Source organism: Sinocyclocheilus grahami, unplaced genomic scaffold (genome assembly GCF_001515645.1).
Source record: "Sinocyclocheilus grahami isolate Dianchi unplaced genomic scaffold, SAMN03320097.WGS_v1.1 scaffold321.1, whole genome shotgun sequence".
NCBI classification, from domain to species: domain Eukaryota; kingdom Metazoa; phylum Chordata; class Actinopteri; order Cypriniformes; family Cyprinidae; genus Sinocyclocheilus; species Sinocyclocheilus grahami.
Window position 1 is genome coordinate 1,127,088 of NW_015505500.1, and position 12,817 is coordinate 1,139,904.

The window sequence follows — 12,817 nt, forward strand, 5'->3', positions numbered from 1 at the left end:
AACCTCCCTGTCTGGGCAGTAACTCACCGATAGCAATAGTTTTTATGTCAATCAGGTAAGCCAACTTTCTGTTGTCCTCCACTCCCCTCTGCCTTCTCTCATTCAGACGCACACTGCAAACACAAACACACGAACCGAGGAATAAACACTTCCTGTGGGTGCTGAGGGACCTGTCAGTGCTCCATCAAGAGGAACCAAGCACTGCATTCTGACAGCACCTGACAGGCTTTATATATGAATGCTGATTTGTGATGACTAGGTCTTCTCACTAAGAGCCAGACAGAATGACAGTACCAGGACAACTGAGAAATCGAAGGTAAATTATGCCATCTAGTGGTCAGTATTAGACATGACTTTTCTGGGTAATGTAACACTTTATCATACAGAGTAATATAACTCTTGTACAAAAGTTTTGTTCACTATGAAATTATGTGATACATTAAGTGTTGGAACAAAAAAAATTGGAGATGGGCCTTTATTTTATTCATATTTTTTAATTATTAGTAGATTATGTACTAAATATATTAAATAATATATATTATATTACATACTATAATAAATAATATATATATACACAACTTTTATTTGATATATATAATTAACATTTATTCATAATCATTTGTAATATACGTGTGTGTGTATACACACACACATATATATATATATATATATATATATATATATATATATATATATATATATACACACACACATTTTATTTTTTTTTCAATATATAATTTACAATAACATAACTTTTTTAAATAGGAAAGTCATTACAAAGGTAAAAAAGGTTTTTTACTTTTTTTTAAGAAGAATTATAAAAACAAATGTAGTAACAACGTAAAGCATTTTGAATTGACTTTGGAAAGCAAAAGCCATTTTAAAAGCCAAGGCAAAGTGTTTCTGAAATGGCAGACCTGATGAGGTGTGGGTTCATAAACTCTGTCCGAACAGATCCCAGGATTTCATTGCTTCCATATTCCACCAGTGCCAGCTCTCCAGCGTTGAAAATCATGCACACCTACCCAGAAATATAGCAATTTACAATTAGACAGCAATGACTTTAATTATACCAGCTAGGGCTGCATGATTCATTAAACCCAGTCGTTTTCCCTTTGCACCAGTCTCATAAATGACTGAGGCATCTTAATAACCCACAATAATACAACAAAAACACCGTACCGTTTCATTTTCAAAGAAAAACTTTTCATTTCCCCCGGACCCCTGCCACGCCACCTGTAATGGGAGAGTGATGTTGTTTATTGAAGTACAACACGGTCATCAACTTTTGCTTTCCACTACATTACACAGAAAGAAGCAGAGGCAGAGAGACATTGCAGCCAAGGCCCTTCACCGTTATCCTGTTTGTCACACTGAACTATCTTCCAACTCCCATAAGAGCACTTTGGAAACTCAATTAAACATGGATTAACACAGTGAACCATGACAGCCCTTGAACTTTTAATTAGACATTTTAAACCTTGGTCCACCCGATGGAGGCATTGACTCTGTTACAATATGAGAAAACTTGTCCAGAAACAGTTTGAATACAGACCGTTTTAACTAAACAGAGACTTTAATACAGGCTGAATGGTACAAAATGATCTAACAAAACTATATACAGTGGGTACGGAAAGTATTCAGACCCCCTTAAATTTTTCACTCTTTGTTATATTGCAGCCATTTGCTAAAATAATTTAAGTTAATTTTTTTTCCTCATTAATGTACACACAGCACCCCATATTGACAGAAAAACACAGAATTGTTGACATTTTTGCAGATTTATTAAAAAAGAAAAACTGAAATATCACATGGTCCTAAGTATTCAGACCCTTTGCTCAGTATTTAGTAGAAGCACCCTTTTGATCTAATACAAGAAAAAGCAACTGTGAATAATCAAACACGTCCAAACTAGACATCCTACCTCACTTAATTTGTTGGATACCAGATCTCCCAGCAGCAGTGTGTCAGAGGTGTGAGCCACAAGATATCGATCCTTCCCCATGACTTCCACCTCATCTATCTCATAACCATACTGAGCTTTCAGCACCACTCGTGTGCCAGAGGACAAATTCTTCACGATCACCTGGGAGGGTTTAAGAAACAAAGTTTTAGAACATCCAGTTTGTAGGCTGTAAACAAGACTCAAAATAAGAGTCATGACTGAATTGTATTGCTCACTTGACTTAGTCCCACGTATGTCATCTCAAATTTGTTCTTGTAAATACTTCTCCAAAGACAGCAGTCAAACAACTCGACTCCTCCACACAGTGTGCCCTGCAATTTAGAGATGTAATTAGACTTCATCTCCAGTTGTACCAAGTGGCAAAGTCAAACCTCAACAACATTGAACCATTGTTTCTTTTGTTTTTGTCATCCCACTTATATCTTACCAAATTCCCTTGCAGACAAACTTATGAGCAGAAGTGTATATGCAGGATTCAGGATATTTTCAGTATTAGTGTTCCAAGAGAAAACTTCTCTATAGTGTGCACAGGTTTGAGTATATGAACAGAATAAATATGTTCTGAAATCTTTATAAAATTGGACATTCAGACTGACCACAGAAAGCCGAGAGCCGTCTTTCTTCCAGGACAGAACTGTGATGGTGTACAGGTTTGGAATCTCTTTGGGAGAAGCTTCATCCCAGATGCCTTTTCGGGGACTCCAGTTGAAAACTCGCAACCTAGAGAAAACAATTTAGCATAAGAGATACATCACGATTCACGACATTGGAAAAACATTTGTTTTCTGTTTAATGTGTTCAAACAGCTTTCTCACCTGTCAAAGCTTCCCACGACTATGGACTGGCCACTGGGGCTAGATGCTGCCACTGTGAATTCCTTTTCGGAGCGATCTCGGCTGTAGTCAAATGTCTGAAGCACGTGGCCCTCCCTTCCATAGGCCACGATCTTCTTATCGCATCCAGCCACAATTATGCTGTTGGTGCCCCATGCCATGGCGTACGGTGGGCATGCATGAGTCAACAATTTGCCCTTTCAACATCAGAACAAATACATATTAAATAATCAGTCATTTAAGCACACGCAAATATAATATTTCAATGAACATATGCATGTTATACAGTGGGGGGGGAAAAAAGTATTTAGTCAGCCACCAATTGTTAAAGTTCTCCCACTTAAAAAGATGAGAGAGGCCTGTAATTTTCATCATAGGTATACCTCAACTATGAGAGACCAAATGAGAAAAAAAATCCAGAAAATCACATTGGAGGATTTGTAAAGAATTTATTTGCAAATTATGGTGGAAAATAAGTATTTGGTCAATAACAAAATTTCATCTCAATACTTTGTTATATACCCTTTGTTGATAAAAACGAATTCAAAATAAGAATAAATCCTATAATAGTATATAAAGAATACTAAAATAACACCCTAAGCAAACCAGAAAATGGTGCTTGGACAAAGAAGCAAGCATCAATAGTGTCAGGATTTTAAATACATACTTTGTTGTTAGTGAGACAACGTAAGAGTCCGTTCCGTAGATCGTGGAGGACTTGCTTGTTTTTGTATTGGCTTGTCGAACCTGCATTTAACATAAGAAAACACTCACAAAACTGAAAATTCAGCTTAAGGTTTAAAGCATAGAAAATGTGCCACACTTACTTTCCCCTCTGCTAATCCAAATATTATTGTATGCTCTGATGGCCAAACCAGACATGTTACAGCACTCTAGAGAACAAAAAAGAAAAGTTAATACACACAATATATGGCACTACTGCCTAATGAAGTATCATATTTATCATCAAAATACTTACTGTTTGAATAAATTTGTTGCAAATAACCTTTTTATCTCCCCTGGGACATAAAACATCATATTACAAATATAAAATGATACAATAATGCAAATTATGCTTGTATGTAAGCATTCTGAGATACTTACCACTCCTCCCCAATTTTGTAAACAAATATAATGTTGTCTGTTTGAGCCACTGCTATCTTGGTTGAATCGGGCGAAAATGCCATGGACTTAGGTTTTCTTTCCATACTGCAACAAATTACAAAATCATACCTTTTCTTGATGAGCTAAGAAATGACATGTAGCATTGGTAGACCACAGCATTTATTTTGAAGATTTAATATCATTTCAATAATTCACTGATAACTTACTTTGGGGTCAGCAGGTTTTGTAGTAAATCTGTCTTGTTTCTCTCCTTGCTCATCATACAGTATAACCACTCTATCAATAGTGCACACTGCAAACTTTGAATTGTTAGGAGCCCAAGCCATACAGGTGACTTTAGCAGCTCCATCCTAAAGAAAAGACATTAGAGACAACACGACGTCCAGTGCAGAGTCGCTTGCTGAGATATGAATGACATTCGGAATGTGATTTCTACCGTTTGTTTGCACAACGTAAATGCATAAGCTGAAATCTGGCAAGATACTTAAGCGTCCTAGTGTTGCTAAACTAAGAAGCGTTGTAATGCATACAGATAGCGGACTGCCAAGAGCTAACGTTAGTTAGCTAGCGTCGCTAAATAACGTGGTAAAAATATTAACCTGAAGAGTTAGAAGAGTCTTCAGATACTTTAGCTGCATGCTTCACTTTTCTTCCCTGAGACACTGGGAAAATGGACCAAGGGAGATAAACAGTGTTATACTGAAATAAAAATAAATTATAGCTATATATAAATATATCTAAATGTAATGTAGAAATATTAAAAAATAATACAAATGATAAAAGCTCATAACACAATGATTAAAATTAAAAATATGAATTAAAACTAAAAATATAAAAATAAAAACGAATTCAAAATAAGAATAAATCCTATAATAGTATATAAAGAATACTAAAATAACACCCTAAGCAAACCAGAAAATGGTGCTTGGACAAAGAAGCAAGCATCAATAGTGTCAGGATTTTAAATACATACTTTGTTGTTAGTGAGACAACGTAAGAGTCCGTTCCGTAGATCGTGGAGGACTTGCTTGTTTTTGTATTGGCTTGTCGAACCTGCATTTAACATAAGAAAACACTCACAAAATTGAAAATTCAGCTTAAGGTTTAAAGCATAGAAAATGTGCCACACTTACTTTCCCCTCTGCTAGTCCAAATATTATTGTATGCTCTGATGGCCAAACCAGACATGTTACAGCACTCTAGAGAACAAAAAAGAAAAGTTAATACACACAATATATGGCACTACTGCCTAATGAAGTATCATATTTATCATCAAAATACTTACTGTTTGAATAAATTTGTTGCAAATAACCTTTTTATCTCCCCTGGGACATAAAACATCATATTACAAATATAAAATGATACAATAATGCAAATTATGCTTGTATGTAAGCATTCTGAGATACTTACCACTCCTCCCCAATTTTGTAAACAAATATAATGTTGTCTGTTTGAGCCACTGCTATCTTGGTTGAATCGGGCGAAAATGCCATGGACTTAGGTTTTCTTTCCATACTGCAACAAATTACAAAATCATACCTTTTCTTGATGAGCTAAGAAATGACATGTAGCATTGGTAGACCACAGCATTTATTTTGAAGATTTAATATCATTTCAATAATTCACTGATAACTTACTTTGGGGTCAGCAGGTTTTGTAGTAAATCTGTCTTGTTTCTCTCCTTGCTCATCATACAGTATAACCACTCTATCAATAGTGCACACTGCAAACTTTGAATTGTTAGGAGCCCAAGCCATACAGGTGACTTTAGCAGCTCCATCCTAAAGAAAAGACATTAGAGACAACACGACGTCCAGTGCAGAGTCGCTTGCTGAGATATGAATGACATTCGGAATGTGATTTCTACCGTTTGTTTGCACAACGTAAATGCATAAGCTGAAATCTGGCAAGATACTTAAGCGTCCTAGTGTTGCTAAACTAAGAAGCGTTGTAATGCATACAGATAGCGGACTGCCAAGAGCTAACGTTAGTTAGCTAGCGTCGCTAAATAACGTGGTAAAAATATTAACCTGAGGAGTTAGAAGAGTCTTCAGATACTTTAGCTGCATGCTTCACTTTTATAAAAGATTCGGCTGAGTTATACGGACGTATTTCTTGATATAGCTATGTTATGGGTAATAGTTGTCAGGCTGCAGACATCTTGGTAAACATAGCTTTCTCCCTGGTTACCGTCGCCAAGTTAAGAACGTATGACGTAGTTACGTAGAACGACACGAGACGCGTTTGAATTAGTTTACTGCAGTTCTTTTTTCAAAAATGTTATTTTTTGATCAAAAGTACTTTATGACGACAGTGTTTAATAATGCTATAATACAATGAATATAATAAAAAAATCTCTGGAGATGCCGGGGATTGAACCCGGGGCCTCATACATGCAAAGCATGCGCTCTACCACTGAGCTACATCCCCTTTCCATTGCAGGAGTTAGTTAGGATAGTATTTGTACCATATAGTGTACTATATATATGGTAACACCATATAGTGTTGTAAATTGATTCTTTTTGTGTATACACGCACATATATTTTGATTTACAAAAATTAACCATGGTTTTACAATTAAACAATTACAAAAACCTACAATTACAAGGTTTTATTTTTTTTAATTTTGCACCCTGTTTTGTCCCACTTCTCAAGAATGACTGATAAAACTGTGGCCACATGCTGCAATAGCAACATCTAAAATTAACTACACTAATGTACTCTAGGTGACAGGTCAAACAAACAGCATTGTGACTGGAAACTAACAGATGGGGCTCTCTGACACATACAGAACCACTGGAACAAGCTGTACCTGAGATCCAAACTTACTGAAACATGTTCAAGGAGTAGAACCACCAAAACAGCTATGTGAAAACACAGAAGGAGGAATAAATTAGTTTCTGTGCCAACTAGACCAGAGACATGCATAACCAGGTTATTCAGAGCTTTGAGAGGGTACTGCACAACCTCTGGTTCATAAAAGACATTTTTGAGCTCATTGTTGGAGCGGTCTTTTACTTTTTTGAAGCCTTTGTTCGACTGTTTATTCCACATTGCAAGAAAGATGTTGAGGGAGAGATAGTATTGGTGACTGGAGCTGCAAATGGGATTGGAAAGCTGATTGCCAAAGAACTTGGCCACCATGGAGCAACATTAGTCTTATGGGATATCAACTCAGATGCACTGGACAAGACAGCCAAAGAATTAAAGCAAGTATTGGATGTGCGTGTGTATGCCTATACCTGCGACTGCAGCAGAAGAAGTGAGGTCTACAAAGTTGCTGAACTGGTAAATAATTATTAAATCAATAATTGCCAGCATTGCAACTATGAGCTACAGATATAAATGACATCTATATTTTATATTACATTACAAATATACATTTTTATGAGGGGTGAGTAAGAAGGTGTCCTTCCAGACATTTTCATGTACTAAAAACATTTCGACAGGTTAAAAGGGAGGTTGGAGATGTGTCAATTTTGGTGAACAATGCAGGCATGGTAACAGGCAAATACACTTTTGTTGACGCCCCTGACAATCTGGTGGATAGAACACTAAGGGTAAATGTTGCTGCTCATTTCTGGGTAAGGAAAAGTAATTCAGTGTTTTCTTCACAGTGTACATTCCTTATACCTCTGTTTTTATGTTATGGGAACAGTGAGCTTACTGTTATCTTAAAACTTCCTGATATGTGCATTCACAGACTTACAAGGCATTTCTCCCAGCTATGTTGCAACGAAACCATGGGCATCTGGTCTGTGTGGCATGCCATGGAGGGTTGTTTGCAATGAACGCCCTTGCAGGTACATTTATAAAGGGATTTCAGAGACACTGTCACTGTGCAACACTAAATCATGAATGTGCAATGTCCTAAATTCAGTATTAAATTAGGATACAATTTAAAAATGGATTCGGATTGCTTAACACATTTTATCCACAGACTATTGTGCAAGCAAGTCTGCAGCAGTGAGCTTTGCAGAATCTGTTGCACTGGAGCTGCTTGTCCTTAAAAAGGAAGGAATCAAAACAACAATAGTGTGTCCCTATCTAATAAATACCAAAATGTTTAGGGGATGTCAAACAAAGTAAGTCAATACAGTTTCCATATACGAAAGCTCATTAGAAATGTGTGCTCTTTGTGATGCAGTAACCTTGATATTCTACCTTTGCTAAGGAGACCATCCTTTCTTCCAATCTTGGATCAGAGATATGTCGCAAAACAAATTGTGGATGCAATACTACAGGAGAAGATGTATTTGCTGTTACCCTCAAGTCTACATTTCTTGGTGGCACTTAAGAGGTATTTTAGCCCTCTAAATGCTTGTTAATGTAGATTTAAATTCAGTTGATTAATCAACATTTAATGGTTACGTAATTAATTGTATTAAATTGAATACATCTCAGTAGTTTCAATATTGCACAAAACCGATGAACAAGATCTAATTTAACCACAATATTACCTTGACCTGTTCTTGCAGTCTCATGCCTGCCAAACTGGGCATCATCTTTGTGAACTTCATTGGTGGCATGGATCTGATGGATCACTTCAGGGGGGATCCTGTACCCATTATCAGCTACAAAAAGCCTCAGCGCCAACGAAATGACAGTGTCAGTGATCCACAAACCACTCTTATCTATTACAACTAGCAAAAAACAGTGTAAATCACCAGTGATCTTAAATGTATGAGTAATATCAGTCTACTCAAGTATACCTGTGTTAAATAATGACAGAACTGTGAATAAATTCATTTCCCCCCCCCCCTCTCTCTCTCTCTCTCTCTGGGGTTCATTTGTCTTCTCAAATTCAATAGCAAATTCAAAATATTCAAATTTTTGTTTCATACGTATATACATACACATTTGTGTGTTACATAGTCTGTAATATATTCATTTTTGCTCAGTTTAAAGGAATAGTTCACCCAAAAATGAAATTTTTCAGAAAATGTACTTTTTCCAAGTTTACACCATCCAAGATGTAGATGAGTTTGTTTATTCATCGTAACAAATTTAGAGAAATGTAGCCTTACACTTGGATCACTCACCAGTGGATCCTCTGCAGTGAATGGGTGCCGTCAAAATGAGAGATCAAACAGATGATAAAAACATCACAATAAACCAGTAATCCACATGACTCCAGTCCATCAATTCACAAATAGTTTTGTGAAATGAAAAGTTGCATGTCCTCTCACATTAAAACCCACCAACATACAGTATTTGTTTAGAATTGTGCACTATTTTCACTTGTAAATGGTGTCTGATCTGTGCAGATTTCTCTCCTGATTCAGACAAGATGACTTTTTCACTGGAGAAAGCAATATTATGGATGGAGGCCTCATAATTTTAGCCGGGAGCAAAGATTAGAAGTTTGGAAGGATGTCTTAATAATAGATTTGTTTCTTACAAACACACAACAGTTCTCAAAGGACTGGAGTCGTGTGTATTACCTGTGGATTATTGTGATGTTTTTATCAGACTCTCATTATGACAGCATCCCGTTCACTGCAGACGATCCATTAGTGAGCAAATGATGTAATACTACATTTCTCCAAATCTGTTCAGATGAAGAAACAAACTCTTCTTCATCTTGGACGGCCTGAAGGTGAGTACATTTTCACCTTTGGGTGAAATTCGTTTAACTGAGAATACCAGTGGATCTGGAGGTGGCATTAAATCTTTATAACTCGTTCTGATTTTCACTAGTGTGGTTATAAATATACACTATAATTTCTTCTTTCTATTTTGGGGTATCCTATGTTGTGAGACTTACACACAGGTTAAAACACACTAGATACATATTCTTTTTGTCATTTATTATTATTTTTTTTTTTAAACAAAAATGTCAAGAAAATGAAAAAGAAAGCATTTTTGTGAATGAAGCCTAGAGCAGGCCTCTTCCCCCTCCTCTCTGACGTGATGACGCGCAGTGATTTTCCACGCTAATATAAAACCAGATGGAAGTTCACACCCACGGCTCCACACTGCTGTGGCTGGAGCAGAGCGTGGATTTCTCTCGACTAACCAGAGCTCGTCTGGCTGAAACCCACTTAAAACATCGCAATCGGCCAGTGAGCTTCTACATCAGGACTGCATGATATTTGGCCTAGATAGCGATATCTGAGATCGCTTATATTTAATCCGCGTTCGGGTGAACGTCACATTGAGCAGCGTGGTTTTCACGTGGAGCTTCGGGGGAAAGGAAAAACGCACGTGCAACGCAACCAGTTCGGTTCACATACTTTTAAGCGCTAGATTCTGTTTGCGTTTAGAAGTACTAAGTCATGTTGCTGAAAATGGCATCTTTAGTATTGGAGGACGGGACAACATTTAAAGGCCGTCTGTTCGGTGCCGTATCCTCAGTGTCTGGTGAAGTTGGTAAGTGAAATCAAAGAAAATGTAACGTTACTGGAAATATCTGTCCCTCAGCCCTGTTTTCTGCCACTGCTCCTTATCACACACTTGTTCTGTTTTCTCTAACCGGAAAGCGTGATTAATAAATGTGTAACTGAATTTCAGGAAGTTACACGTGTCTGATTTCCCGCTAAACGTTTAAAAGTGAACACTCGCCAGTAGCCACTTCCTAGGGCATGTGTGACACATTCCTGACATCCCAGACATCGTTTTAGATTCATTCTTGGCTCAGTGACATGAATATATAGGGTATATTTTGTGGTTTAGCGTCATAAATCTTCAAAAATAAGTGAACATTTGTCTTGCCATATACTTAAAAAAAAAAAAAAAAAAAAGTTTTATGTCTACAGTTAGCTGTAGTCATCATTAATTAAAGTTTATAAATATAAAAAACAGTCAGCAAATGTTTCCTTACTGTTTAAAAAAAATAGTTTAGCAAAGTCAAACAGGGTTTAATAGAATTTTCACGGACACTTTTATTCTCAGCAACACTTTTTGTATGTGTCAGAAAAGATGTATTTTCTCCCCCAAATTTAGAGGTTTTTTTCTACAGATTTAAATTTGAGTAGTATTTGCTATAATGGGTAAAACTGGTCTGTATCTATAAAGTAACTGCATAATCACTGTAAATCACTTATGCTGGGAAATTGACATGATACAAAAAATATCTAAATATTCCAAAATATTTATTTGGAATTTCATCCCATTCTGCTACTAACATGTGCATTTCCTATTTTTATATATATATTTATATATATATATATATATATATATATATATATATATATATATATATATTTTTATATATGTTAAAATATATATATATATATAGCTTTTACCATGACTATATATATTATACATGTTTGATTTTTTTGAATTAAAATGTTTCTTCATAATAATAATAATGCATTTTATTTGTAATGTGCTTTTCTTAAACCCAAAGCGCTATAGTAAAACTAAAACACAAAAAGAGCAATACAAGAATTAACCGCAACCTTAAGTAAATGCGTCTTGATCAACTTTTTAAAGTAATCCAGGGATGATGCATTTCTGATATTAAAAGGAAGTGCATGCCATAATTTTAAGTGTCCCTTTTAAGTTTCCCTCCTAGTTCTCAATGTTCTCCATATAAAATAAATGTGGAAAATGTGAATATAAGAATAAGTAGGTGTTTTAAAAAGTTTGACGGGTATAATTTTCCCCCCCTTTTCTGATATTTTTTTTCTTTTCATTTTTTGATATTGTATATTTATCCAAGATATTTATTTATTAAAGATGAAGCTTAATGGGCACCCTGTGCGTATTCTAAAAATATGGGAAAAAATAAAAACATAACATCTAATGCCCTTGCAATTACTGTAAAATATTAAGTAAATTACTAAGTCATGTATTGTGTGTCCTCAGTTTTCCAGACCGGAATGGTGGGTTATCCAGAGGCTCTCACAGATCCCTCTTACAAGTCTCAAATACTAACTCTGACATATCCGCTGATTGGCAATTATGGTGTTCCTAAAGATGAAAATGGAGAGTTTGGACTCAGCAAGGTGTTTTTACTTTCTTGTATCCACATACACTTTTAATATGTTATATTTCTTCTAAAGGAGATTGTTCTAATACTACTGGTATAATGTGTTCTAAATATTTCTCTTTGTGGTCTAGTGGTTTGAGTCTTCCAAAATCCATGCCGCTGCTCTTATTGTTGGGGAGCTCTCTGAGAATCCCAGTCACTGGAGCTCAGCCAAGTCTCTGGACCAGTGGCTCCGAGAGCAAGGCATCCCTGGGCTTGAAGGTCAGTCAGTGCAAGTTCTTCTTAACCAAGAATTAGTTTTGATTTAAGCATTATAAAGTAAGTGATTGGGTTTTGGAATTAATGCTAATGTTCCTGTGAAATCAGGGGTTGACACTCGAAGCTTGACCAAAAAGATCAGAGAAGAACAGCACAACCCAGATGTTCGAACTTGTGCAACACATTTTATGGAGTACGAGGCTGACTGTGCGCAAAGGCTATTTTAAAAAAAAAAAAAGGGTCATTTCTGACTTTGCTATGACAATCTGGCGCTTCTGAATCAGCGACTGGAAGTATGTTTTGTTATTAGTTTAAGTATTTGCTATTGACTGTTCAAATGCAGAGTTTTGCGCAGCGTAGAGTAACGCGTCGTGTGTGTGTGAGGGGAACAGGGTCACATCACAGGAGAGTGAACTGCCTGTCAGAAATCATAGCACGTCAGCTGTCTTAACCGCGGCTTGTGTACTGCATCATCACTGTGTCTGTCACGCGACTCTGTTGCCCTTTCGGCTTGAACTGATGGTAAAACTAACGACATTATTAACCGTCTTGATATTTACTTTGAAAGCTGAAGCTCGCGCTTATGGTAAGGGATGTTACATTTCTGATGCGCGCTTGTGGTGTTCGGCCAATCACAATGCGCTGGGTCAGCTGGCCAATCAGAGCAGACTGCGCTTGTCAAAGGAGGGGGCTTTGTTG

General features: G+C 36.5%; 3 protein-coding genes and 1 non-coding gene across 4 annotated transcripts in view; 2 read left to right on the plus strand and 2 right to left on the minus strand.

Moving 5' to 3' along the window:
• LOC107602169 (intraflagellar transport protein 172 homolog) overlaps positions 1 to 6,093 on the minus strand; it is a 28,194-nt gene extending 22,101 nt beyond the window's left edge. Inside the window, 17 exon segments of the mRNA XM_016294598.1 lie at positions 28 to 113; positions 918 to 1,021; positions 1,183 to 1,236; positions 1,925 to 2,086; positions 2,182 to 2,277; positions 2,563 to 2,686; positions 2,782 to 2,996; positions 3,467 to 3,546; positions 3,627 to 3,692; positions 4,570 to 4,586; positions 4,898 to 4,977; positions 5,058 to 5,123; positions 5,210 to 5,249; positions 5,335 to 5,424; positions 5,426 to 5,439; positions 5,562 to 5,705; positions 5,955 to 6,093. Coding sequence (XP_016150084.1) covers positions 28 to 113; positions 918 to 1,021; positions 1,183 to 1,236; positions 1,925 to 2,086; positions 2,182 to 2,277; positions 2,563 to 2,686; positions 2,782 to 2,996; positions 3,467 to 3,546; positions 3,627 to 3,692; positions 4,570 to 4,586; positions 4,898 to 4,977; positions 5,058 to 5,123; positions 5,210 to 5,249; positions 5,335 to 5,424; positions 5,426 to 5,439; positions 5,562 to 5,705; positions 5,955 to 5,993 — 1,477 coding nt within the window. The 5' untranslated portion in view covers positions 5,994 to 6,093.
• Positions 6,094 to 6,282: 189 nt separating this feature from the next.
• trnaa-ugc (transfer RNA alanine (anticodon UGC)) lies at positions 6,283 to 6,354 on the minus strand. The gene has a single exon. It is a non-coding gene; the product is annotated as a tRNA-Ala (tRNA).
• A 302-nt stretch (positions 6,355 to 6,656) lies between these two features.
• Positions 6,657 to 8,678, plus strand: LOC107602180 (epidermal retinol dehydrogenase 2). Its single transcript, XM_016294609.1, has 6 exons — positions 6,657 to 7,212; positions 7,374 to 7,508; positions 7,628 to 7,727; positions 7,865 to 8,009; positions 8,099 to 8,224; positions 8,403 to 8,678. Exons 1-6 carry the CDS (start codon positions 6,847 to 6,849, stop codon positions 8,569 to 8,571), a joined length of 1,041 nt encoding a protein of 346 aa, XP_016150095.1. The 5' UTR covers positions 6,657 to 6,846; the 3' UTR covers positions 8,572 to 8,678.
• A 1,203-nt stretch (positions 8,679 to 9,881) lies between these two features.
• The window catches only part of cad (carbamoyl-phosphate synthetase 2, aspartate transcarbamylase, and dihydroorotase), a 36,316-nt gene continuing 33,380 nt past the window's right edge, over positions 9,882 to 12,817 (plus strand). Inside the window, exons 1-4 of the mRNA XM_016294599.1 lie at positions 9,882 to 10,296; positions 11,737 to 11,876; positions 11,992 to 12,121; positions 12,227 to 12,282. Coding sequence (XP_016150085.1) covers positions 10,203 to 10,296; positions 11,737 to 11,876; positions 11,992 to 12,121; positions 12,227 to 12,282 — 420 coding nt within the window. The 5' untranslated portion in view covers positions 9,882 to 10,202. The remainder of the gene's footprint in view (positions 10,297 to 11,736; positions 11,877 to 11,991; positions 12,122 to 12,226; positions 12,283 to 12,817) is intronic.

Bases quoted from the DNA above. Each gene is read 5' to 3' on its own strand.
- LOC107602180 (XM_016294609.1), top strand. From the start codon at position 6,847: ATGCATAACCAGGTTATTCAGAGCTTTGAGAGGGTACTGCACAACCTC. The intron at 7,509-7,627 runs GTAAGGAAAAGT...GTGCATTCACAG, and splicing joins ATGTTGCTGCTCATTTCTGG to ACTTACAAGGCATTTCTCCC. The intron at 8,225-8,402 runs GTATTTTAGCCC...CTGTTCTTGCAG, and splicing joins TTCTTGGTGGCACTTAAGAG to TCTCATGCCTGCCAAACTGG.